This window comes from Melospiza georgiana, chromosome Z (assembly GCF_028018845.1).
Source record: "Melospiza georgiana isolate bMelGeo1 chromosome Z, bMelGeo1.pri, whole genome shotgun sequence".
Lineage (NCBI taxonomy): Eukaryota > Metazoa > Chordata > Aves > Passeriformes > Passerellidae > Melospiza > Melospiza georgiana.
Window position 1 is genome coordinate 28,675,884 of NC_080465.1, and position 27,840 is coordinate 28,703,723.

The following is a 27,840-nucleotide window of genomic DNA, read 5'->3' on the forward strand; positions in this document are numbered from 1 at the left end:
AAAAGATGCCTGTTAAACCTAAACACAGAAACAGTTCACTAACAGTTTTTCACCATTTAAGTAAGACCTAACTGGTCTGGGCTACTACAGTCAACACAGCAGGGAAAACATGCTTGTAAATGGGATAGAAGAGGAATGAGCATCTGTTCTGACAAGTATTGGTAAGTATATCTGGTTACTGGGATAATTTTTGCAAATAACAACATGTTTGACCATCAAAGTGTTTACCAATAATTTGCATTAAAACATTTACCATTCTTCTGACCATTTTCCTAGGATTTAATCTGTAAACAATTATGCAGCTGAGATTTAAGTTGATCAGGAATTTAATATTGATTGTTAAAAAGCATATATTCTAACAGTAAAAAATATACAGTGAAACACCAAAATCAAGTTGTATGAATAGCTTTACCAGTACCAAGTTAAAAATTCCAAAGAATCAAACACTTAAGGATAATTAATATATTGCCAGAGGATTATTTTAAAACTAATTGTTTTGGCTGTGCTTCTGTACATTTTTGGGCTTCTCCTAGCCAACTGAATGTTGTCCTTCATAAATATGACCACATCTGTACAAAGCAGACTTGTAAACCTCTGAGGGCAAAGGGTCCGACAACATGCATAAGAGCAGTGTTCAAAATCAAGGACTACAGTTTTTTCACAATGACTTCAAGTGCTTCAGTCTAACTCGGGTGGTAGATTTCTAGTAGGCAAGAGGCCTGTATGTCTACTGTACAGAACTTTAGAATTAAAAAACCTGCAGCTGAACAAGAGATTAATTTGGAACTGTGGTGTACATAGTGTTGTCTCTCACTAAAGTTTTTAGTTCTACTTTTCTCTAAGCATCTTGGTGTTTTATTAGCACTTTGGTTTGGTTTTCTTTACTTTACAATTAAACTTGATCCATTTAGGTAAGCATTTAAAAGTAATCTTTTCTGGTGTACTGATGTTATTTTGTACAATTCATGTAGTTCTAATTGTAATTAGAAGGGGAAATATTATTATTGCTATTTTCTTGGTTCCACAAATCACATGTAATTTGCTTTCTCTTTCACTCTGGAGAAATAACAAAGGCTGTCCTTGAGCTACTGTCATGTAATTCAGAATCTTTAAGATGGGGAAGATTTTGTGACTGTTTACAAGAAGCCAGATGAATGTTCTGTGCCATTTTACCTCTGCATATTCCAGGTTTTTTATTCCTTTGGCAGCTATATGGAAGCATTCAAGTGCATTAATCATGATGATAAGCAAACATGTAATGTGATATGCCATCTCTTTAGCAGAGAATTTGGAAAAAAAAACATGTCTTCAGGACAGTACTTCTGCTTATTTCAGGAAGCTGCAAATTGTTGGAAGACAAGTGGGTGTTCCACTTCAGAGGTTACTCACTGTTTTCAAGCTCTACTTCTGCAGTGCTGCTGCTCAGGGGATGAAGCTGAAGTGATATTAATCCACAGAAAAATCAGGTTATAGGATTAACACCAAAAATGTTTTGTATGGCCAATGTGGAGTTACAAGCTCATCCCTACAGTGGACGTCATTGTACACCAAAATGAAGATTTGTCATGTCCAACAGAGGATTTGCTTGTATGATCTAAGTATGACTTGGCCAGGGCCTGGTCCGCTTTTTGAACATTTTTTCCTTGCTTGTAGCAAAGGAAAAACATTTTTCCTTGGTTGCATTTTTGCTACAACACAACAGCTTACCTCTGTTATTTCACATCTGAAAGCTTGGAAGGCATAACTATTCCAGGAAGGCAGGGATAGGTTTGGGGCTTCTCCTGTCTTGGAAATCTACCTGAAAATTACTACAGAAGACAACAGGATGGAGCAGCCCCATTGCAGTCAAAATGGAGAATAAAGATCATGCAAATGTAGCAATCCCTTGTTTGCACCAGCAAATACTAGGATTGTAACAAAGTTGCAGAGTTGGTAAAATAGTCTTCAGTGTCTGGTGCTATTGCTAGTGACTACTGGAGTATCTGCTGTGCAGATTCCTCAGACTTGGAGAACAAAAACTAACAAACTTCAACTAGGAATCACTCACTCAGTTACTCAATGACTAATTTGCATCTCCTCTTGTTCTCTATAAAGATCATTTTAGCTTGGAGGACATGGTGAAAAAAAAACTCCAACATTCCTCTACTTGCAAAGTGAGCAATTCTGATACAATTATACAAAAATACAGGAACTCAAAATTTCTCCAAGTGACTGCAAATGCAGAATTGCAGTAGCTTAGCTGTGCGCATCAGACGAGAGGCTCTATTGCATGATTTTTATTCAGTTCCTAATGCACCACTTTGTCAGAACTCAGTAATAAAAATTATTTATGATCAAAATCTGTAATAATATCCACTAAGATACAGTGTTCTTTAATACTACAGTTGATTAAAGTCAGCTTCACGCAGAAAATCCAATAAACTTTATACAAACCACTTTAAAACAGCAGTTGTCATTCAAATCACAAAAAGGCAGCAGTACAGATATTCCACATGACACTATTTTTATCCTGGACGTCCCTCGTAGTCCGAGTGCAGCACTAGTTATTCCCCCTCCTAGAGCTGGTATCTGCTATGCAGGTATTCTTCAGGTATTCTAAAAAAACGTCTTTTACTTCAAACAAGCTTCACAACTGGGAAGTATTTGTGAGGAGAGAAGTCGAATTCTGGAGGAACCTATAAAGAAAAGGTTTAAGATTAGACATTAGAACAGCAGTACTACTGCACTTAATACTTACTACGAGAACAACCTGCAGACAGAAAAAAAAATTTAACAGCAACAGATTGAACAGTCTTTATGGCAGCCCGCATTCCCATCACTTTGTTCATACAAGCTGCTGTTATGCTTGCTAGTTCCCACTATGGAAGAATACTCTGTGTGTATGGAAGAATAGTCTGTGTTGTCCAACATGTTTTTCCCTTTTTTTTTTCTGAAAACATTTACAGGTCAGAATTTTCCATATTTGCTTAACTACAACAAACTATTTCCAGGGGAAAAATAAGTTACTTTCCTTCTTCTTAGAGTAAATACAGCTTGAATGTGTTCATTTGGCTCTTAAGAGATCTGTGGTGGCTTTACACAGAATTAGATGAACTGTTCATGTTGAGAAATCTTCATATCATTGCATCCAACCTTAATGTATGTGAACCTTTTATGTTCAATTGAGCTGGCATTTCCTTACCTTAGAGTCTTTCTTGTGGCCTCCTGCCAGCAGCTTCATGACCACAATATTTGGTTTTGCAACTTTTAGAATTCGATTGACCTAAACATAAAACAGAAAGCAGTCTTCAAGGCAAAACATTTGACCTCACAATTATTTCAAAGATAATACTGTAATGTAGATATTCTATTAGCAATACAGGAGTTCTCTTACAGGATCAGTTTAACAGAGATCAGACTGTTTTGGATTTGTTTTTAAATACAACAGCTGAATTAATTAAATTTAATGAAGGGTGCATCTATTTTAATACTCACTTTTCAAAAAATTCAACAGGCCACAGAAACCACAGCTTTAACAAGTCTTGAACAAAAACATGGGAACAAAAACATGGCAAGTTCTGTGGCGCTCACACAAATAAAGGTATACATAGACTCTAGGCATCTTATCGTCAACATTGTAACACAATGGAAAGAGGAACTCATGTATCAAACTGGTGGCTTTTTGCATGGAAATGCTCTGAGTGTGCTCAAAGCTACCTTTTAACTATCTTGGCCTCAGTTAGCTCATGTGTGAGTACCACCATGATCCAGAGAGGAGACAGTCCTAAATTCTAAGGAGGACCTAATCCTGTAACTATTCTTAAATCTGCTTAGATTTGACAGAAAAAGCATCCTCCTTGCTCCAAAATACAGTCACAGACACTTAAGGTTTTAGGCTGTGGACAAAAAGGGAGAAATTCCTACCCATGTTTACAGCTCAGTGCTGAGAAAACTGCTCCAGGGAACAAGTGCCAAAACCAAGACCAATACTCTTTTCATCCTAATGGTATCCAAACTTGTTTTCCCCACCTCTCAGGAGTCCACCTGAATTACTAGATGCCAACTAAGTGCGACAGGCATGTTATCACTGTCTGATTACAAGTGCTGTGCTTTCAGAAAGGGGCTAGAAGGCAGCATGCAAGGAAATAAGCTGCCATCCAGCATCTCAGGTCCTCAGCAGAGAGAGCTTTTTTTACCACGAGCAAACCTTCTGCTAACTGCTGTACTGACACAGACCACTGTCTAACCCTTAATCAAAGCACTCAACTTTGCTCACCATTTCCATGAAGTACATTTTGGATCTCAAGGAGGTCCAGCTGAAAAAAAACACTTTCTCTATTTTGAGCAAATACTTGTTTTCCTAGTATTGCAGTCTTACCTCATTGTCTGGATTCGGAATATTCTCAAGAATCATTTTAGCTTGCTGGTAATGCTTGCTAGCTGCCATGTAGAGATCTGATGACTGAGGAGGTGGGCTATACTTATTTAAATCAGACATTTCCTAGTGTGTTACAGAAATACATAAATACATGTTAAAATACATAAAATTGAAATTTTAAATTGCCAGGAGATTGTTTCTATCACATTACTGTATTAAAGAGAAGAGTTATGTCAACTAAATACTACTTTAAAAATCAAAACTGAAATTGAAAATATTTACTTAAAATGGCAAAACCCAAGCAACAACACAGTGGTCAACTATTACACTGCCACAAAACATAATGAAATTCTCACAATCTTTATAAAACAGTCTCTCTTGAAGAAATTGACATTCATTTGCTTTAATAGTGGCACAAAACAGGGTATATTACAGGAAAAAAGTAGATTAAAAAAAGTATATTGTTTACTCAAAGCCATAGCAAGTCAGATGCTGAAACTGTACAAAACTTCATTTTATACAATTTTGATTCTTCAAATTTTTTTTTGTTCTTGATTACAGATTTAAAAAAACCTTTAATGACAAGACCACAATAATCGCTTAATTTCCACTACAACAGTTCGTAACCTTAAACTGGGGAGAGTAACTGGAATAGAAAATAGCACTGTTTCAGTACAGACTAACCTCACAATTGCTGCTGGGTAAGCAGCAAACACCTAGTTCAATATGACCCGACAAGGTGGTCTCACTACAAATCAGACAAGCCTCATATGGGATTATACAAACAGGAGTATGGTCAGCATATCAAAGAATGTTATCATCCTGAACTCGGTATTTGTGTTCTGTTATCTGAAATACTGCATCCAGGGCTGGATCCACTCAGTTCAAGAAAGATGTTGAGATGTGGAGATAGTTGGGGGCCTAGAGCATATAATCCACAAGGAGAGGTCAGTGGACCTGGACTTTTTCAGTTTAATAGGAAGGATGCTAATGGGTAATTTTAATAGCAGCCTACGACTACTTGAAAGACAGTTATAAAGCTGTCAGAAGACAAAGATTCCTTGTTCATAATGGCAAACAGCATAACATGAGAGGCCACAGGTTGTGGCTTGGTAATTCACGTTGGGCATTAGGCAAAAAAAAGGAGTAGTGCAGCCCTCAATCAGTTTTCCTGTGACTTAAAGGACCAGAAAAAAGTAACTGGATCAGGTTTAACCAAAGAGGTTGGAAAATCTCCAACCTTGACTTTTTTCAGATTTGGCTAGACAAAGACACAGGTAATGTGATTTATAATGCTACTTCAAGAAGGAGACTGGACAAGACAAGTCTCCACTGGTCCCTTCTATACACCACTCAAAATTAACTTATTTATTTTTCCATTTGCTTGCTGCACTAATAAAAACATGCTGCTATTATTAACTGCAGCCGAGAAGTCTTTCAGTAGACTTCCAAGAGATTTGGTTTTCATGCAACTCAACAGAATCATCTTAAACTGCCATATCAGACCGATGCTAAATGTCTAAGTTTATAAAGACTTCAATACATCTTTCACAAAACTAAAGCTAGGAAGTCCTTGCCATTGTGACATAGCTTCAGTGTGAACTCTGACGTTCTTTTTATCATGACAGTGATATTTAAAGCAGGTGAGCAAATTACTTCTATAAAAGCATGGGCAGCATCATGTTTGAAGATTACTCACTTTAAATTGCAAGTAGTGCACTGGAGGTGGTGTTATAACACTGTTGAATGGAGCAAATCTGTGCTCATATCGAACTTGCTCACTATCCAGTTCAAACTTAGGTTTTCTTACTTTGCCATCCATGTCAAAGGCAATCATTGTCTGAACGAAAAAGATAAATATAGTGAAAATATTAGCTTTATGTCATACTTTGCTGTGAGAAAGATCAAAGTTATGATGTAGGTATAACTGGAAGGATAGAAAAACTGTAGAGAATTCAGAATAGAAAATTATAAATTTGAACTTAATATTCATTACCACTACAAAAAAAGAAGGCATGCAGTGGATGCAGGATCCCTATTACAAAAAAATTTGAAACAAATAGAACACAAACGAGTTACCTTGTACATCCCAGCGCACATATTTTGGTATGCTTGACTCATGGTGATCTCTCTGCTGAGAGGGCGAACTGCAAATTTTACATAAAAATACATTTTCTTACTTCAGTGTAAGTACATATATTAATTTAAGATAGAGGAGTTCTTCCAAATTTCTACAAAGTCATTTAACTCTTAATTATATTTTAAAATAACTGAAGTATACAAAGCCTAGACATGCATTTCTGCTTCCCTGACTCCTGGTTACATAAAAAACCTCAGGACACCCCTACCAGTCACATGAACACAATTCTACTCTCAATGGAATAAAAACTGATCAGTGGTATTCCCATGACATTATAAAACACCGAACAACACCCTCAAACTTACAGTCTGTATGCAAGAGGCCTAGTTCAGGGATCTTTTTGACTTCTATAAGGATAAAAAGTGCTTTAACTTCTAAGAAGTTACAGCACTTTTTATCCTTATAATCCTGAGAGCATTCTTTTAAGTTTCCCTTTAGTTTCCAGTGTTTAATTAGTGTCAAACTGCCCAACACTTGGCATCTCAAGTACATTAGTAATTTTCTGAATTTCAAGAGACAAGGGAAATTAATTGATATGATCCTGAGCAATATCCAATTAATTGTTTGTTCCCCTTGAAAAGGTGGCAAGGAAAAGAAAACAGAAACTCACCACTGTATAATTAAGAAACATGCTTTAAGACCTCTAAAGCCAAATAAAAATTACAGAAATATGCTGAAAGTCTAGTGTTTGAACTTAGTTACAGTCACTAAAAGCATAATTCTGCAGGAATTATAAACTCTGAGAAGGTCCAACACATAACACAACTGAAGAAACTATATACAGTGAATATAAATGAGTTTGTGTTTTTCTGAAAGATCTATCTGAAAGTAAAAAACGAACTAAATAAATAGGAAACATTTTAAAAGTTTTACGTTCAGCCTTCATAAACATGAGGATATTTTTCCTACTCATTTCAGTGTTCCCTGTTTAAATTTTGAATTTTAATTCTACATAGCTGCATGAAAGGGAAAGAGGTGTTAGCACTCTACACCTAGGTACCTTTCTTCTTTTTCTTTGTTTTCTTACTACTGCGGCCTTTCTGTTGTTCCTCCATTATCCTCTCCTCTGCCATCTGGGAGCTGTCGGCGCGGCTCAGCGTTGACATCAGCCAGGCATAGAGGAACTCGGAGAGGTACCTGCGCAGAGGCCGCACACAGGAGCGGTTACGGCGGCAGCACACCGCGCACTCACACTGCGCGCGTCCCGCCGACTACCGAGGCGCTTGCTCCAAGAGGTGAAGGACATGTCCTAGCAAAGGACAATTCCTATGGGCCATGAAAACTCTTTGTTTTGCACGGCTGGAATCAACACATTGGTCTACGTTCATGTTTTGGTTCAGATTCAACCACTAACAGCTCAAGGTATGCAAGCTTCTTACACATTTACTAAGTGAAGTCTAAGCTTCTTATTTCAAAACTCCTGTAAGACCAAATTTTTCTAGAACTCTTCCCCCACCAAATCAAGTGGGTTTTTTTAAAGATACTATGTTAATTAATACCTTTTCTACTTTTGTTCTGACTTGTTATTCTGAGAAACAATATAACTACTGACTTTTTCAAGCATTAAAAAGTTATGGATTATTACATAAAGGGGTCAAGCCCACAGACCCAAAACATCCATATGCAGTTCTTTCAGAGTTAGAGACAACTTTAGGAACATTTTTTTAGAAAGTGGAAGCAAGTCAAATAAGTATCTTACTTGATTTCAAATCAAAAGGAATAAGGGAAAAAGAACATAGAAAAACTTTACAGATTTGGAGCACAATAAAAATGTAGTAACAGCTACTAAAATGTTGTAATCAGAAGAAAAATTACTGAGAAATTTGAGTTTCGTTTGCACATTGCCTCTCAGAAACTGCTTCTTTTTTTTCTCCTCAAGTAAGAAAGCAGTTGACATGACAATTCCAACTAAGAGTGGTTTTATTAAATTTGCAGAGGGAAATAAGGGCAGGTAGAAAATACTGTGTCACAAAAGTTGTTATTACTTATTGAGTTACTAATTGAAAAAGATTGCCATCTTCTGGTGTCTTCTGAAATATTATTTTTTTCACTTAATACTTAATCCACTGTTGAAACAACATAGAAAAGCAATGCATTGAAGTTTGTGTCATTTGCACTCTTTTAATCTTTCAGTAAGAAGGCTATGGCTTACATAGAAATCTCTTGGTAGGTTAAAAAAAATTGAAATTCTCTTTTAGCACAAGCCATTAACTATAAAAAATAATTAATGTGAATGGAAGTGGAAAAATAAAAGTATTCTGTTTCCAGATAATGTGATCATTTTCACTAAAGGTGGAGGATATCTCTTCAAATATATCCCAGATAAGAAGTTAATTTTATCTAGTCAACTTTCAGATTATAGTTATGACTTAAAACTTCACAGAACTTTTCCCAAATACTAGAGATCAATAAGACTAGTGATCCTGGTACTACAAAGGCAGAAAAGAATAAAGGAAATTGCTTTTCTCCTGCATACCTCTTGTCTACCAAAATTAGCACACATTTCATTCATTGTCAATAAAAGACCCTCTGCCAAAAAGCTAAACAGAGTGAGAATTACTATTTCAGGAAAAAAGATACGCTATTTAATAAGTTTAAAAAGCTAGAGACCAACAGATTTTTTTCTCTCCTTGTAATATTATAAGTGTTGATCAAGCTTGAGATCATAAAATCATATTGGAAGTCCCCCCTTCGAATATTATAGCTCTCTGGAAACATCCCTCTTCAGAGAGCTATCAATAAAGCATCTTCTTACCAATAGATGTAGTAATATTCATGCATACTGTAAAGTTCTAACTCAAAGCCACTGAGAAGATACTGTATCATAATACGAAGGTTGTGGTATAGGACCCAGGTGCCCAAGCAAGCCAGATGTTGCCTTTGTGGTTCCTGCTTCAGTAACATGCTATGAAGCGCTGCATCTACTTTCTCTGCCTGTTGAAAAGAAACCAAAGGACCTCAAAGTAATAGACAGAGGAGGAAAAATATTTGACTGAAACAGCGGAAATAAAAAAAGCCAGAAATAAAATCTTAACAGATTGGGTTGGTAAATTTATGCTCCAGATTAAAAGATGGAAACAAGTCTAGAACTGTCAGAAAACTGTAAAGATACTCACTTAAGTAAATTCTGCTGCACAGAATAAAAATATTCTACACAGTATTATAGCATAAACATTAGATACATAAAATTTGTACTTTTTAAATGTATTTGTATATAGATCATTAGCAGTCACATGAGCACAAACTCAGAACCCATTACATGCTAGTGTTCATTGTTCTATATTGGCAAGAATTACTTTTTTTTTTAAAAAAACTAGCTGTACTGAAAAAATAAATTTATAAGCTTCATATGCAAGAAACACACTATGTTCCACCAGAGTAACTAAAATATTGCCAAGGCCAATTTTGTCTTAAGAAGCAAGCTGTATGGAAGACAAAGTCTCTCACTGTTGGAATACCGTCAGTAAGCCTAAACAGAACAATCCATATAACCTGCTACAAAACGAAAAAAACAGTGCCTCAGCTACAATGCTGCAACAAACTCAAACCATCTTGAAGAAAGCTGGAGCACACAAAATCTCCCCCAAGTTCCTCAACTCCTTGCCATATTGGGAAATATTTTATTATTATATGGCTCTCAATGCTGAGGAAACTCAACTTCCAGCAATAGAGAATGTATTTTTTCTTCTCATCTCTCCCCATTCTTGAGAGATGTCCAAAAATCAGTCAGAACACATATTTTTAAGAGTTATTTTTTTACTTTATTTTTATTAATTATAAAATTTTGCAGTTTCCATCTTACGTAGGTACAAGGCTGAGTTTTCAAAGGTGTCTTGTAAGCACACCTTGTGTATCTCCCCCTGGTTTCATCTTGCAGACTGATAATTACAAGCAGGATAGAGACTAAAAGCTGTGCAGTTACCATTAAATTACATTGCAACAGGCCATTCTGAAGTCTACTTATTGGACAAAGTTAATATTAAAAAATGTATGTTTTTGTTCAACACATCTAGCATAAAGTTTTTGGATGCATCCTAAAAATTTCTTGTTAAATGTGATAAATTTTAGGAGTCCTTGTCTTAAGGATTTTCCGTCATTCATTGAGAATTTAGTACCATGCTTCACTCTGCCATTAATATACCTGGACAGAAACTTTGCTGGTCTGCTGCCTAGGACATTACCTCATCTTGTAGTGTGGCAAATTCCTCAAGGATGTGACCTAGTTTATCTCTCTGGCGAGCTCTGTTGTGTCCATGGATTTGAATCAGACTACAGAATGGCTGAAAGAAGTAAAGTGTAATTTTAAATTACCAATACAACTTTGAAACTACAGGAGAAGTACTATGATGTCTATTTAGGCACCTGGTTTATACATCTATATTAGAAAGTGGGTTCCTTACTACTCCCTACAAAGTGCAAGTTAGCAGGAAAGCAAACTCTATGGAGTGATGCAAGAGCCAAATTCTCTGCACACAAGCTGATGTGAAATTAAGTCAGCATCCTTTAGGAAGTCACCAGAGTAAAATGCTTAGGGCTAAAGAGGTATTTCTTATACCTAAATCCATGTGCCCAGGTGGCTAAGGTGGCCAATGGCATCCTGGCCTGTATCAGAAACACTGTATCCAGCAGGACCAGGGCAGTGGTTGTCCCTCTGAACTCAGTACTGGTGGGTGAGGCCTTGTCTCAAACCTCTTTTACTTCCGGGGCCCTCACAACAAGAGAGACCTTAAGGGAGCATGTCCACAGAAGAGCAATGGAGGTGTGAAGGGTCTGTGTCAAAAGTCATGTGAGGAGTGGCTGAGGGAGCTAGGGGTGTTTTTATTTTACCCTGCAGAAAAGGTGGCTCAGGAGAGGCCTTATCGCTCTCTACAACCACCTGGAAGGAGGGTGCAGCCAAGTGAGGCTCATCTGTTCTGTCAAGTCACAGGACAAGAGGAAATGGCCTCAAGTTGTGCCAGGGGAGGTTTTACTGAATATTAAGAAAAATTTCTTGACAATGAAATTTGTCAAGTATTGGAACTAGCTTCTCAGGAAAGTGGTTGAGTCATCATCTCTGGAAATATTTAAAGGATATGTAGTCGTGGCACTTTAGGGGTATGGTTTAGTGATGGACTTGGCAGTGCTGGTTTTGGACTCAATGAGCTTGGAGGTATTTTCCAACCTAAATAATTCTGATTTTGTTAAGATTTTCATCATGCCACATTCAACAACAGAATCCTAAAAAGCTGAAACTGAACAGAGTATTAAAATAATTTTGTTTTTATTGATATGCATTCGTGACATGAAACTACTCTATAAAAGATGTAGTAGATGCAGATTTCTTAAAAATGCTAAATAAAAATCTGGAAGCAGAAGAAAACCAACAATAATTACACCAGATTTTTAAAAGGCATTACCAAATTAAGATGGCCAACTTCTTCAATTTTCCCTTCATGTCAGGTGTGTAAAATAATTTGTCTCATTTTCAAATGTATGTACATCTGCCAAGTTCTCACATACAGATACATGTTATAATTGGAAAGAACACTTACCCGAACACAATGTGTGACAAAGGAATCAATGTAGTCTTTTGCCTGGTGGTTATTATAAAGACAACACCTAAAAAGGAAATACCCATGTACATACATATTTTTTATAAATGCCACCATTTATAAAAATCTATGCAGCACAAAACAAAAAAGAAACATGAGTGCAGCAACAGCAACTGAGTCCTTCATACATAAGCACTATGTACAAAATGTATGTTTTTTGTACAATTGTCATTGCTCTTGTAACAGAAATACCTTTTCATCAGACATGTAAACACATAAAAGTACACTCAAGATCCACTTACTTTGGAGAAAGTACTGGAGGACTGACAAAAGATCTTAAGGCATCTTTTACCATGTCTTGCATGAGATGAGTGCCAAACACCTTCTTGTTATCTACTAGGAAAGTTGTCTAAAAGTAAAGATCTGTTTTTAGAAACGTGTTTTAACATAATAGTAATGCTCTAGAATTACTAATAGAAAGCTCTGGCAGTACCTTTTTTATATAATAAAATTGTAAGATTACCTGAAGAATTAAAATGGCTCAACTAGGTTAAAGACTCAGAAATATTGAGACCTGACACTTCTTTGGTATTCCCAGGACACCAAATGCAGCTCTATTACTTGCACAATAGAGTGCTTGCAAAATTGTTCAATTTCTTGGATGATACAGGAGACATTTCTGAAAATTAGCATAAAATATGTGCCTTCTCTGGACAAAGATAAGGATATATTTCCAGAGTACTGCTGATGTTTTTCAATCCCTCTGGATGCTACTACTTACATCAGTCATATCTGATACTCATTTAACTTCCCTCCATGAGTGCTATGTCCCCTTCTTACAGGGTTCTTCAGCAGTTGAAGAAAAAACTCTGCTGTCAGGCACCCACAGGGATTACACAAACACATGTAGTGGAAGGTGAGAACACACATGCTAGGAACACATTTCACTTGCCCACATTTATTGGCTTTACACATGGTTTAATAGGGATCAAATGTAAAGAAATTCTGGCATCTAGGGGCATCCTATTATTCTGCATCAACCATCAGTTTTACTGTTGTAGCAATAGAAGCAGTCTGTACATTAAGTTCTGTCCAAATAAGGAGATGAATACAAATACCAGCCCCAAAATGAAAAAGCACATGAAGAGCAGCATAAAAATATGTGTACAGGCACAGCTTTATGGTGGAGAAAAAAAAATATTAAATGCTTTCTGTTTTAATTAGCATGTACTAAAATGATCAAGCAACAGTGTTTAAAAATTATTTTAGAAATGAGATCAAAACATAAACCTATATATATAGAATCACAGAATGGTTGGCAGTGGAATGGACACTAAAGATGATCTAGTTCCAAACTCCCAGCCATAGGCAGGGACAGCTTTCTGGCCTTGAATGCTTGTGGAGCATCCACAACTTCTCTGGGCAGCCTCTTCCAATGCCTTATCATCCTCATAGCAAAGCATTTCTTCCATAATACTTAAATATCACCAGAACATTATTTGCCACTTAACTATTATTAACTTACATGCAAATTATTGAAATATTAAAGAAAATTAATCTATAATGAATACGGAAGTATTTTAATAGTAGACATAATTAGGACTTGCCTGTAACAGGGATCTTGAAAGAACACAGGGTGATTGCTCACTAAACTCACAGAAAAAGTCCTAACATATATGTAGGAAAAGAAAAAAACACAAATCAGGTTAATATGCCAATTTATATATGTATAAATATACACCAAATCATTTTTACACACACACACACCTTTCCTAAACAAATATATACAGCTGGGTAAATACACCTACATTTTGTCTAAAGGCATACACAAACAGCATAGCTTACACAGCTTGTAAGAAACAGACCATGAATAGTTTGAACAGAACAAAATATATTATGAAGACTTTCTGCAATCACTCGTTTCCTAACAAAAAGTGTTTTGAATTTTCCAATGCTACAACTAGAAAGATAATAGTACAGAAAAAAAAAGTACTGTGTGATTAAGATAATGATGTAACTATACTAGGTATTGAACAAAACTAAGAATTTATTTTAAAAAATTGATTGAAATCCAGGCAAGGTTTAACTGGTACCAGGCGCTTCATGCAAACACTCCTTTCATTAATTATCAGGAAATAACAAGATGAGAGGTTTGCTGTAACTGTATCTCTTTTATCAGTCAGTGAATGCATGGATACCAAAAAATATTTCAAGCATTTAAGTGTCTTCCATAACATCTAGGCAGTAACTAAGAGTAACATCATTTATTAAGGAAAGAATATAAGCTGGTGCTTAACTTTATGCCTATTTAGTGCCCTCTTGTGTTATAGGCACATGTGCAGAATACTGATTAATGAATTTGGAAAAAAAAAATCAGACACATAGCAAAGAATTATATTCTGTTGCTGTAGACACAGCTCTTCAACCAAAGAAACTTGCTTGGCCTTGGCTAGTAGTAAGACACAACTATTTAATGAATTACAGGAAAATTGAGATGTTTGAGAGGAGAAAAGGTCCTTATCAAAAGAAGAAAAGTAGTAACTATCAGGAAGGATAGTAAATTTTGAAATTGAGCCTAACAGTTAAAAACACCAAATATATACATAGTGCTCAGTTTTCTGTCCAGTGAGCAAGAGCATGCATATATGGAATGATTTTTTTGCAAGTCACATTTTCAGATCTTATTTCTGGTAATAAATAAGAAATATTCATGCTTACCAGTATACAGTGCAAGTTACTTAAGTTGACTACTTCACATACAGTTTTTATTCGGTCTATTAGTTTGGAAAAATAATTGACCATTTCTTCCCTTTTAATAATTTTTGCATATCGAGGGAAAGTTGGTGGCAGCAATCTCTGATTAACAAGTGGCTCAAACCCCATCATAATAGGATGATCTAAAGAAGGAGGAGGGGAGAGAGAGAAAAGCTGCATATGAGTTGTGTTTTCAGAACCCCCTTCAATAATACAAATTATTCAATTAGCCAAAATGAATTCTAAAGTGACAGTTAACTTCCCGAGACTCCAACAAGACAACTACTATAATGTTTACTCTTTAAGAAACCCGAGTCCTCGTGTACAAGCAATGAAGTACTGTTCCCTGTTTTAAAATGGCATATACACTGATTCCAAGTGTGATGCACTTAATCAAAAGTTCACATTATCTCTGGCTTTGAAATGACAGTGCTGCTCTCAGGAGAGCCACCACCTGGTAAAATAAAATTAAAATCAAACAATGCAAATCTGTAACAACTTGTATAGCAAGTGTTTTAGTTCAAAGTAAATAGTGATTTCAACTTTTTAAAAAAATACACAAAGGTATTTATGTTTGTGAAGGGATCATATCCAGGAAAGGAAAAAATGGCGTAATTTGATACATACCTCCTTTAGTGGTATCATTCTGTGCCTGCATACCATGATGCAGTGAATTGTGTATGGCAGAGAGCAAGTCAGCTGCCTGAGTCATTAGTTTCTGAGCTTCTGCAACTGCACTTGTCTGAAAGCCAGGAAAAAATTATTATCATTACAAACCAATATATTTTGACTATCTAAATAATGTTAGTATAAAAAAAACCCCGAAGGGCATTAAAATTCTGATATTCTTATATAACCCAAGTTCTGAAAAAAACCCAAACAACCCAAGATTTTTGTGTGGTAGCACATTTTATATATCTGTACATAAATTCAATGCTGTCTATTTTGCTGTATAAGACTTTACAATAGTTACAACTGAAAGTCTTGTACACAATGCATGAGAGTCTGCTTGGGGGAGCATGTAGTTCTAACCCTTTGCCTTAAAACATGAAGTTCCTTCCCCTCACAGTAATTAGGAAATCTTACATCAATCCTCAAAAAACGGGCAAATTGTATGGAATGCTATTAAATTCCTCTTCTCAGACCAAAGATATCTAGATATAAATTCCCTATCACATGAAAGGAAAAGCATACAGGTCTTCTAATATGGACAAAATAGTGCCCAGCATCAGGTAACTCCACAGGAGGGAACTGAACTTAAACAAGAAGTTTTGCTCATGTGTGAAAAGAGTAATTAGAAATCCATAAATATTTTTAAACCTTTTGTAATGAATATTCTGTCCTTCTGCAAGGCCATAATAATGTCAGCTACTAGCCTTCCCTGTTTGTTTCCCACTTGGAACAAAAACTGAGTATTTGCCGCTGTAAGGCTTTATTCAAAGCTTTACCTCCATCCACATCAATTCAAATCTCATGAATCTACACAGTAATTTCTGGATCTTAGCGAATGAAAAATGGGTATTTCACAGCATCCCGATGCAAACACAGAAATGCCAAATGAACGTACCTCTTTTTTCGTAAAAGCTATCAGGACGGTGAGTAAGACGCGGGTAAACTTGACTCTGCTGAAGACAGCTAAACACTGTTGATGCTGTAATAAAGTAATACTGCTAATTACTTAGTAGTAGGTATTAGATAATAGAATCATAGAATATCCTGTGTTGGAAGGGACCCAGAAGGATCATCCAGCCCAACTCTTGGCCCACCCCAACTGCTTGAGTGCGGTCCAAATTTTCCTGGACTGAGAGTTTTGGTGCTGTGACCACCTCCCTGGGGAGCCTGTTCCAGTGCCCAACCACCCTCTGGGTGAAAACGCTGCTTCTAATATCCAACCTAAACCTCACCTGACACAACTTCAGGCCTTTCCCTCAAGTCCTTTCACTGGTCACCATCAAAGAAGAGATAGTGCCTGTCCCTCCTCCTCCTCACAAGGAAGTTTTAACTGCAAAAGGTCTCCCCTCAGTCTCCTCATCTCCAGGCGGAACAGAGCAAGTGATCTCAGCTGCTCCTCATACAGCTTCCCCTAAAGGCCATTCATCCTCCTTACGGCCCTTCTTTGGACACACTCTAATACCTTAATGGCTTTCTTGTATTGTGGTGTGCAGAACACCCATAGGACTCCTGCCCTCCCTGCACAAACTGACGCACAAAAAGCCTTGGCATGCCCTGCTGTTTTCCAGCTCTTCTCCATGCTCCTGGCTGGTCACACTTCCTGGCTGCTTCTTATATGCATGGGTGTGGTTATGCCATAATTAAATCTCCCATTTACATCCATGAAATCCAGGAAAAAAGCAAACAATTCATTACTTCAAGTTCAACTTCTGGATCTCTCTCTTCTCCTTGTCGACTTCGGGTGCTCTGCAAGGTAAAGAAATGTCAAATAATTTACTAAAAATTGCAAAGGGAAGCTACTGATAAAATCCCTTTGCCTTCTCTAAAACATCCACCTGTTAAATAACCTGAAAAATCAGTTTTCAAATTCAAAATTTCTTAAAATATAATCCAGACACTTGAATGACTGTCCTATAATAATAAGAACTATCTCAGTAAATTCTGCAAATAAGCAAGAAAAGTGCATGAACGCTTTACATTTTAAGCTGTAGTAAAGGAAAATTAAGTAACTTCTTTAACCTTACATGTTATATCTGCCTAAAACCTGAAAGTTAAATACCTACATTCTGTGTCCTAGCCCAGTGTTATCTTCTGCATCACAACTCCAGCTTCTACTACTACTGAAGCAACTACTAAGGAGTTCACAAATAAAGTGAAGACTTAGCTAGAAGGCAAACTAAAAGCATGATACAGAAACCATTATGGCTGTCCTTCAAAAACCCCATTACAATGACAAAATCCTCCTTCAGTCCTCATAATCCAACTCCCTACCCCAAACCTATGTTAAGTACACCTGAAATATAATTGACAAGACAAAAATGAAAATACCTTCACTCGTCTTTGCAAGTCATCTTCTACATCTTTCAGCATACCTGGAAAAAAATCACAGCATGATTAAAAGCTGAGAAGCATTTCTAGGCACACCTATACCACTCAGGGGAAAATAAATTTTATGGGGAAAATCAAACTTAAAAGTGCTTTACATATCCATTAGCCAAAGACTAAACAAAAAATAATCTTGTGAGGGATGGTGGGGATGTCTTGGAACAACCAAAAATCAGGATACAGACCAACTGATGCAAACCTAAAGCATGCATAAGCTTTTCAAAAATATATCAATGAAAAGCTCAAATACACATAAAAAAATAGTGCATTATTAACGTACATACTTATGTATGTACTTAAAAGCATATGTATTCATAGATGTAGAACTACTAGATTGCTTTTTTTCCTAAAGCAGCCTATTTAGAGGACAACAAATTATGAGGCAAAAAAGCAGAATTCAAGCAACGTACTTTCTATTGGTCTGTATCTTTACCATGTTGAGCTCATGCCTAGCCACTTCATTGGTGCATTTAAAAGCACTTTTTCTGTCTCTCAGGGACATAACAAGACAACTGAACCTTTTTTTCCACGGAAAAATGATTTTATCTCTCTTTTACCAAGTCAGCAATTTCCACAGTAAAAATAAAAACTTAACAGCTGAAACTCCTAGCAATTAATCATATGTGTCTGAAAGCAATCACATGCTCAAAAGAGAAAGAGGCTGCTGGACAGATATAAAGCAAGCACACACTGTACCTGTAACTCTAAGATCTGTCACACTATTGGCCATTTTAAATCCATAAGTCATTGACTGAAAATCTTCCTAAAAAGAAAAATCAAAGAAGCAATATGTAGTGAAATATAAAAGCTGTAGTTACATTTTCAGATTGGGGTTTGAGATCTTCTTTTTGGTTTGGGTTTTTTAGGAGTTGTTTTCTTAAAAGGTTTTGAGTCTTTTTGCTGTTTTTTTCTCTTTTGGAGGAGTGACCGGGGGTGTGCTTTTGTTTAATTCCATCATGTACAGAGGTCCAGATTTATTCTATATAGCTGAATGCACTCAGAATGAATACACTGAATGACTTTCCCACCCAAATCCAGTTTCAGGTAATCATTTTCTGCATAAATCCTTAATATGCCCTTCATATTTTCATCATGTGACACCTTACCAAAAGGTTACAACTATAGCTGCAAAGTAGTATTTGATCCATTTTAGATACAGTCAGGAAGAGTGATTTGTCCAAGCTCAGAGGAAACAGATTGCTCTGAGCGCAGAAAACAGGACTCTGATCCCACAGCCAGATGGACATTTTAGGCAAAATGCAATCATTACTATCTAACAGAAAAATTAAAAAATTAAACAGTTTCACAACTGAGATACATTTCAAATGGTTAACCACAAGACTTGCACTGCTTCTTGATTAAAATATTTATGTGGCTCCAGTATTCAAGGAAAATAGAGAAGAGAGCATGAAACATCTTCACTGGGGAAAACTGCATTTTAAAGGTATCCAGTCTAATACTTTTAGGATGGTGAAGTGCTATTTCTACAGTATCCTCAAATCAAACACTAACAAATGTCACTAATACATTGTTTTACTTGCGTTATGGTATAATATTGCATATTTAACCCCACAGGAGATGGGAAACACATACCTCCTCAAAAACAGCTGCTTTGTTAACCTTTTCTCTGGCAATATCACAGATTTTTAGGATTCCAAGAGCAAAAGCCTTCATAGCAGGATCTTCTATGAAGTCTGGATTATGAATATAAAGGCAAGTGAATACTGTCTGTGCCAAGGAATGTCCTTCTAACCATGTTATCTAGGGAAAAGGAAATTAAATATTTAACTCATGACAGCCAAGTCCTCATTTTCATAGATCCTTTCTTTTTCCATTTTACTGTGCTTCAAAGACTCATTAAGGAACTAAACATTAAAATTAAAGTCGCCTTATCAAGGCAACCTTCCAAGTACCAAAAAAGAGGAAGTGAAGGTGCTTCAAGCCTAGAATTCTGGCACTGGATAAACCTCTTCTATAAAGTTCAGGTCTAACCCCTGTGATTTAGACATGGCATTATGTTAAGAGAACTCAACATTTAACAGTTTAACATTTAATAAACATTTAATAAACCTCTGCATAAATAGTGAATGGAAAATGCAAATGACTATGAGACAAGTCACAAATGCTCTTCATGTTCTCTCTCTTTACAACATAAAAGCTTCTTATCACAATTCTCTCTCTCTACCACTTCCATGTTTCTTTAAGCTACAGGGAAAGTTTCACTAAGTTAAATTTCTATCTTGAAATGGTAAAAAACTAAGTAGAACCATATTTATAATATGGTCCACTTTTGGAGACCAGGAGTAGAAAACAAATGATGTTATACTGAATCAGATATACTATGATCTCTACATGTCATTCTGACTAAACTGATTGGAAATGTTTTTTAAAACAATATTTTTGATGTAATTTTGAAGAATAAATGAAAATAATAAGTATCAGTCACTGAGAAAATTAAAGCATATACACAGAAAAAAAATTGCAATTAATAAGTAACTGATATTCAACTTATTTTTACTAAATAGATTTATTTTCTTTGTTCAAAATGCTTCTGTAAGCTCAGTCAATTCTGGCTGTACATAAAGGAGCAACAGAGTGCTACCAGTTACTGCACACTCAGCTTCCAACACAGTCAGACACCAATACACAGCAGGCAATCAGATAACATGCATTTATAAAACCAGAAAGCATAAAACCTTTTAAAGCTTTCAAGGCGCTACCAGCTATCTTCCATATTTCTTATAGAAAAAAATTAAAAATCAAAATTAAGCCTTTCATTATAGATAATAAAAATAACTAAATGGAAATTAAAATATAAGTATGTATTTTCTCCTTGGTAAATATTTTTTTGAGTTCTGCTTTTTTTTTTTTATTTTTTTTAAGATGGATTAATGGATTATATTTTGAAAGCAAAACCATCTAACCTAAAGAAAAGAAAAATGCTTACCAAACAACAAAAACATGTGTCCATTATTCCTACCAGCTCAGGTGAAGTGAGATCCTTTATTTTAATGGTGCCATCCTTTGAAAACAAACAAACAAACAAAAACAACCAAAGTCCTAAATACTATGAAAGCATACAGGCAAAATACAACTTATTTGTACCAAAGACAAAAAAGAAATTAATATTTGTTTAAAACTTCAGAATAATTGTATGCCACTAGCTTTACCAACCAGCTTTACAACATGTCTCAAATTCTTAAAAACTTTTCATTCCCATCAGTTAACACTGATCAAACATAAAACGACCCAAAGAGAAGACTAAAGTAAGAATTCTTATTTATTACTAGCCAAGAAAAGTTTAAAACTAGTTAACTGCTAACAGTAAATCATAATAATAAAGTACGTATCATCATAATAAAGATGGAACAAGAAATAATATGCAGGATCAACTCTTTGAAGACTGCTTTTTAAACTTGTAGTATTTTAATGCCTTAAAGGTCAACACCAAAAAGGCTGCAAATTTGATCATTTAATTTGCCAAATGTATGCAATCCCAGATACATTCTACATAACTTAGCTAGTGTTTAACAGAGTTCTCTGTCTCAATTCCAAATGTTTACCATAAAAAAATTCTTTTGCCTCTGAGTGCATTACTTTTTCTGAAAAAACAGCAAGTCTTTCAACATCTGTCCTCCAATTTACCTTGATCATAAATCAAAAGTTAATCATTATTGTCGATGTTGATGAATTATCTGGCTTCTGTTCAATGCTGATAAACTCAAAGAATGATAAAGTGTTAATTTCCAGCTTTTTTAAGGAAGCTGGTTTCCATCCAGGTTAAACAGAAGCTAACAAATACATCTTCATATAAAAGACACATTTTGGGGAAGCATAGATTTATCTGCAAAACAATGTTGGAGATATATTTACTTAAGGTATCAATAACCAATAATTTCATATTGCTTTTCACTGGAAGAGTTAGCATCATTGTGATAATGCAGGTAACAAGAAAGGTAAACATTACAAGCTATTTTTTTACTTAATTTTCCAGAAGAAAAAAGAAAAACATAGATTTCAAGAGAAACACTATTTATGCTGTATTGTGCTTAGCTGTAATTTGACAAAAATGTGTATTTCTACAGACAGTGTAGGTAAACCCAGGAAATTCATACAAACCTTAATAGCTTGCTCAAAGTTAAGAACCTTTCTGTTAACTTGGTTTCCAATCATACCAGCATCCATCTTGGGATCCATCATTTCAATGGCAGACATGGCTTCAAAAAGACCAAAACTAGGAACACAAATAAAATAAATGTGCTCAATGTATTTTTTTAATATAAAAGTCTTTGCAAACTAACCAAAAAGAACACAGGATGACAAACCAAGTACACTATATTCTGACCACGGACAATAAGGTATATGAACATTAGTATTGATCTTCAGAGATCATGGTTTTCAGGAAGTTAAGAATCTCTCAACAAATTCATAGGAAAAGAGATGGCTAAAAGTAAAAGAAAATTATTAAACTTTCTATAAGGATGAAGAACACTCCTGAGTGAAATATCCCACTACCATATCTTTGCACACTTGTTTTTATAAACTTCATAGCATCTTCTTAAACATCATGCAAAATCATAAACTGATATTAACTGAACAAGCTGTTCCTTAGTACACCACATCCAAAAAACCAAGTAAGATATGTCCCCCAAACACTAATGACAATATACATAACATAGATTAATATATATTGAAATAACAGGTTTATTTAAAATAAGCATGTTAACAAAACTGATGCAAAAAACCCAAAAAAATGCAGCGTGTGATAACATATCACTTGTAGTCAGGGCAGAAGAAAAAAAGCTTGCAGAAGAGCCACACTAAAAGACTTACCTATATATGAAGAGATACAGTGCTTCACTTTATCACGACATTTGTCAGAACTTCAGGCTTTATATACAAAAAGTTTACTGAATGTGGCACAATTAAATTCTGAGAATGTAAATTCTGTATTTGCTGTATTTGCTCTGAAATGCTCTTATGTATAAAACTACACCTGAAAATGCGCTTTGATTCAACTGACATCCGTGCCCACATTTTTAAGCAAGTTTTCATTTAACAGCATGCTTCTGTTTTCTGAGCTGTTAGTTTCAAATTCAGCAAATCTATACCAGATGCTTTTCTTTGAAATATACTTTCCATGTGTAGAGTTCTCACTTTCTGCTTTAGCATGATATTTATGTTGCATTAAGGCATACAATTGTTTATCAAATATTTTATAGTGACACTTGGGGTAACCAGGTTTAAAGTCTTTCTGGCCTTTTTTAACAAAAGCAAGTCCCATAAGATAGTGCAGTAATGTAATCACCACAGATCGTAAGATATGCTATGAACTTCTGGAACAGAATTTCAATCACATTGAAAAATGTAATTTTATACTTAAAACATCAGATATGTTCAGCATTCATACAAGTGCAGCATATACACACTGCTAAGAATGTATGATATTCTATAGACTTCAAATACTTCATTTAAAGTAAAAGTCTAAAAAAGCTTGGTTATTAGGTAACATGAACATGTTTGCAGTAATCTTATCTAAAAGCCAGAACCATCCCACACACATACTTACAGCTTGTCATGAAGCAGTTCTCCTAACTTCAGTTCTATAAAGGAAAGGGACAAAACAAACAATTACAATCATCCTATTAGCACAACTTTTCCAGGGTAGTCTTGTCACGCACCAAACTGCCTTATGCCAAGATACAACAAGCTGCAGGAGGCAGATCAGGCATTTCTACTTGTGCTGCATTTGCATGGCCTGGGTTTTGTAGCTTGTGGGGGGATGACTACAGAGATGGCTTTTGTGAGAAGGTGCCAGAAGCTTCTTCCATGTCCAGCAGAGCCAATCCCTGGTGGCTCCAGAGATGGATGTGCCACTGGGCCAATTAGAAACAATAATACCTTGTGGTGAGAGATTTAAAAAGAAAATCAAAAAACCCAAAATTGCACAGTTTCAACAGCAGATGGAGAGCCGAGTGAGAACATGGGAGAAGAAGGGCACTGCAGACACCAAGGTCAGTGAAGAAGGAGGAGGAGGAGGTGCTCCAGGTGCCGGATCTGAGATTCCCCTGCAGCCCATGGTGAGGCAGCTGTGCCCTGCGGCCCATGGAGGTCCATGGGCATGCAGAGATCCACCTGCAGCTGGTGGAGAGACCCACACTGGAGCTGGTGGATGCACAAAGGAGTCTGTGAACCCAAGGGAGGCCCCATGCTGGAGCAGCTTGTGTTTGAAGGACTGCACCCTGTAAAAGAGTGACCCAGGCTGCAGCAGTTTTGGGAGGCCTGTGTGTCCATGGGAGGGAGTCACACTGCAGCAGGTCACTGAGAGCTGCTGCTCATGAGATGGACCCGTGCTGGAGAAGCTCCTGGAGAACTGTCTGCAATGGGAGGGACTCCATGGTGCAGCAGGAGAATGACTCTTGTTCCTGAGCAGTGGGAGAAGCCTGGCGTGATGAACTGGCCATAACCCCCATTCCCTGTCTCCCTGTGCTGCTGGGGTAGGAGCAGAGCTGGAAGGAAGGAGGGGTAGCAGGAAGCTGTTTTTAAGAGTTTATTTTACTTTCTCAGTGTCCTGCTCTGATTTTGTCAATAATAAATTCCCTTCATATGTCTAAGTTGAGCCTGTTTTTCCCATGATGATATTTGGTGAGTGATCCCTCTCAGTCCTTATCTCAACCCATGACCCTTCATTAAATTTTCTCTCCTCTGTTCAGCTGCAGAGGGGAGTGAGTGGTTTTGGTGTGAGCCTGGCATCTGGCCCAGGTCAACCCATGACACTACTGCTTTTACCTACAGAGCACTTTCAAGACTGAAAGACTAAAAAAAACACCCCAATGGTTAACAGCATGCACCCATCCCTCTATTATTCTAGGAATTAAAACAGTTTTAGAATTACTAAGTACACAGTGCACTCAAAGCACAAAAAGCTGATATATTTCTGCAGGGCTGCAGGTCAAGGGAGGGGATTCTGCCCTCTGCTCTAATGGGACTCCAGCTGGAACACTGAATCTGTCTGGGGTTCCAGCACAGGAAGGACATGGATCTGTTGGTGCAAATCCAAAAGAGGCTAACAAAAATGAATGGAAGGCTAAAGCACCCTTCCTGTGAAGACAGGCTGAAAGAGTTGGGGCTGTTCAGCCTGGAGAAGAAAAAGGTCTATGGGGACCAGCTAGCATCCTTCCAGTTCATAAAGGAAGGCCAGAAAACACCTGGCGATTGACTTTTTACAAGGACATGTACTGACAGGACAAGAGAAATACTGTTAAACTAAAAGAGAGATTTAGATTAGATACTGGGAAACATCTTTACTATGAGGGTGGTGAGTCACTGGAACAGGTTGCCCAGAGAAGCTGTGGATCCCCCATCCCTGTCACTGTTCAAGGCCAGGCTGAATGGGGCTTTGAGCAACACAGTCTGATGAGAGGCATCCCCTGTCCATGCCAGGGGAGTTGGAATGAGAGGATCTTTAAGGTCCCTTCCAACACAAATCATTCTGTGATGATTATTCTGTGAAATATTAGCATCTGAATAGCCTGGAATACAGCCGTTTCCTCTGCTCCTTTATTCAGGTGTCTTAGTCTCTTCCAGGGGAGACTACTGAAAGGCTTGCTTTCCCTCATAACTTTTAAAGGAGTCTCTAGATATATTTGATGGGTACAGGTATAAGTAATCTATTACAGATACAAGTAATATAGAGAAATAATTATTTATAAGTAATTTAGAGTAATACAGAGAAATAATATGCAGAAATTGTGTTTATCATTATGTAATATTCTGTGTGGTAAGACGCAGTTTTTATACTTATCCTTCCTTAGTGTCATCATAAAATCAGTTGAAAAAACTGTAAACTAGCAGTAGCACCTGGCAGTAATAAAGGTACTGTTTAAATGTAAGCAACTGCTTCCCCATTACTGAGATGCACTGTATCAATTGAAAAACTCAGACTTGTTTCAAAGATGAAAAATGATGCACTGATGAATTAAATTACAGGACCATGGAGATCCAAAAATATACAAGAAAGAAACAGAGCGTTGACTCTGCATGCAGGAATGACATCTCCACTCGGCAGAAGAGAGAGTAAGAAATCTTCGCTAAGGAAAAAAAGCAGATGTGAAAATGCGTAAGATGAAAAAACTTTGATTAAAGAGGTATTTATGTAATCCGGAAGAGAAAACAAAGTGAGGTGGTTCATGACAATTCCAACCTCAGAGTTAAGAAGGAATCAATGCTTGTTCATCTGAAGCTTGAACCTAGGACAAACTATTGCTCAAAAAAGCTCAAAGAACTACACAGAGGCCTCCAAAGGATTCCAAGTTTTCTCAGAATGAAAGGACTACAACTCACCTCTACAAGCTTCTTCAAAATCCTGGGTTATATCTATCCAGCTGGTATTACTCTTTTCCATCTTGTCAGGCATACCGAGTTCCCATCCGGAATCATCATCCTCTAGTGTAGCTTTCATAACCATGATGCTGCACCTTTAAATTCCTGTCAGAGACACCATATATTTGCACAAATCAGAGAAGGTGCTTTGGGAATAATTTTTTTCTTTTCAATAATCAGGTGAGAATGGGAAATGAACTAACATTTTATTTAAACAACTACTGTTATAGAAGACCAACAGAAAAACCCTTATTAAAAACAACTCTTTAAGAAAAAGCTTTTCTTATGCGTAATTTCTTTACAAGTAGCTTTTACACTGTGAAACCTCAAAAACTAGGGACATCAGAATATCGGCTGTTCAGACCCATACTAAGGTGTCTATTGTCAATTGGAAATAAAATCAGAAGCATAACAGCAGACGCAGACATTACAATTTTCTATTTGTTCTTTTACACTGTTAGACTATACGTCCTCCTACTGCTCTGCAACAGAAATTAAAAAGATGGTACTGTAAAACTGAAAAAAAGACTTATTTCCTACGATTTCCTCAGCAGAAAGCAGTATCAAGATTGCAGCACTTAAGTTAAGCAAGTTCAGACTGGATTATAAATTTTAAACTCCACCGACCAGCTACTTCGAACTGGTTTTGTTCTTTCGCAACCTCCTGACACGCGGGCAGCCCTGAGGACTCCACGCTTCCACAGTCAGCCTGCCCGTGAGGTACCAGCAACGCTGAACTCCCCTCTGCTGACGGAGCAGCTGCTAGCCCGGCAAGCCCTGAGCAGCTTAACCACAGCCGCCACGGAAGCTTCAAACAAAGGCCCCAGTGGCAGAGGACCTCCAGGGCATCGGGAATTAACAAAAACAAAGGGGAGGATAAAATGGCTTTCGAGCAGCAGCCCGGGGGGTCTCCCCTTGGCCGAGCCACGTTTACTCCCCATCGGGGGCCGTCAGGCTGTCACCAGTTCTCTAGCGACCGCAGGGACTTCCAGGCTCAGTGGGCTGTGATGAGGAAGTACGTGAGAAATCTGTTGAAATAAATTAAATTCTCCCTTGCATCCCGGGACAACCAGGCCCTTCGGGATCTCCTCTTCCCACAGGTCACCCCAACTCCGGCGCTGCTCAGCGGGCCCCGCGCAGCCTTCCAGGGACGCCGGGCACCGCCGCCGGCCCGCACGGCTCCTCCGCCCCGCCGCAGAGGAGGAGCCAGCACGCCGCCCGCCCCGCTGCGGGGCAGCAGCGCCGCCGCGGGCTCCCCCTTCCTCCGTCCCTCCCTCGGTGCCCCTGCGGGCTCTGCCTGCGCCCTTCGCCCCGCACCCTCCCCGGGCCTCACCGCTGCGTCCCACGCCGCCGCCCGCCCGCCGCTCCAGGCTGGGCCGCCGCCGCACACGCGCAGACCCGCTGCTGCTGCTGCTGCCGCCGCCACCAGCCCGCGGCCCCGGCCTGAGCGCCCGGCGCAGCCGCACACAAGAAGCTCCGCCGCCCCACCTCGTCCGCGACCGCGGCTTACCGTGAGCGGCGAGGCGGGGCGAGAGAGGCCGGGGCGGCGGCGCTCGGCACCCGCTGCGCCCGCGAGGAACGCGGGGCGGGGCGGGCCGGCCCTGCGGCGGCTCCGCCCA

General features: G+C 37.7%; 1 protein-coding gene across 3 annotated transcripts; it reads right to left on the reverse strand.

Moving 5' to 3' along the window:
* Window positions 1-170: 170 nt before the first annotated feature.
* NAA35 (N-alpha-acetyltransferase 35, NatC auxiliary subunit) lies at window positions 171-27,806 on the reverse strand. 3 transcript variants are annotated; one of them, XM_058043321.1, is made up of 23 exons: window positions 27,732-27,806; window positions 26,183-26,326; window positions 23,409-23,442; window positions 21,959-22,073; window positions 20,787-20,861; window positions 19,433-19,600; window positions 18,536-18,602; window positions 17,783-17,826; window positions 17,150-17,200; window positions 16,350-16,433; window positions 15,410-15,524; window positions 14,747-14,925; window positions 13,636-13,695; window positions 12,331-12,437; window positions 12,029-12,095; window positions 10,679-10,777; window positions 9,253-9,431; window positions 7,498-7,634; window positions 6,437-6,504; window positions 6,057-6,197; window positions 4,358-4,480; window positions 3,182-3,262; window positions 171-2,675 (listed from the first exon to the last, which is right to left on the reverse strand). In XM_058043321.1, the coding sequence occupies exons 2-23, from the start codon at window positions 26,304-26,306 to the stop codon at window positions 2,616-2,618; spliced, it is 2,178 nt and encodes a 725-aa protein (XP_057899304.1). In that variant the 5' UTR covers window positions 26,307-26,326; window positions 27,732-27,806; the 3' UTR covers window positions 171-2,615. The 3 variants fall into 3 exon arrangements, with proteins under 3 accessions (XP_057899304.1, XP_057899302.1, XP_057899305.1); XM_058043319.1 differs by lacking the exon at window positions 27,732-27,806 and adding an exon at window positions 27,555-27,651; XM_058043322.1 differs by lacking the exon at window positions 27,732-27,806 and adding an exon at window positions 26,849-27,069.
* Between the last annotated feature and the right edge of the window lie 34 nt (window positions 27,807-27,840).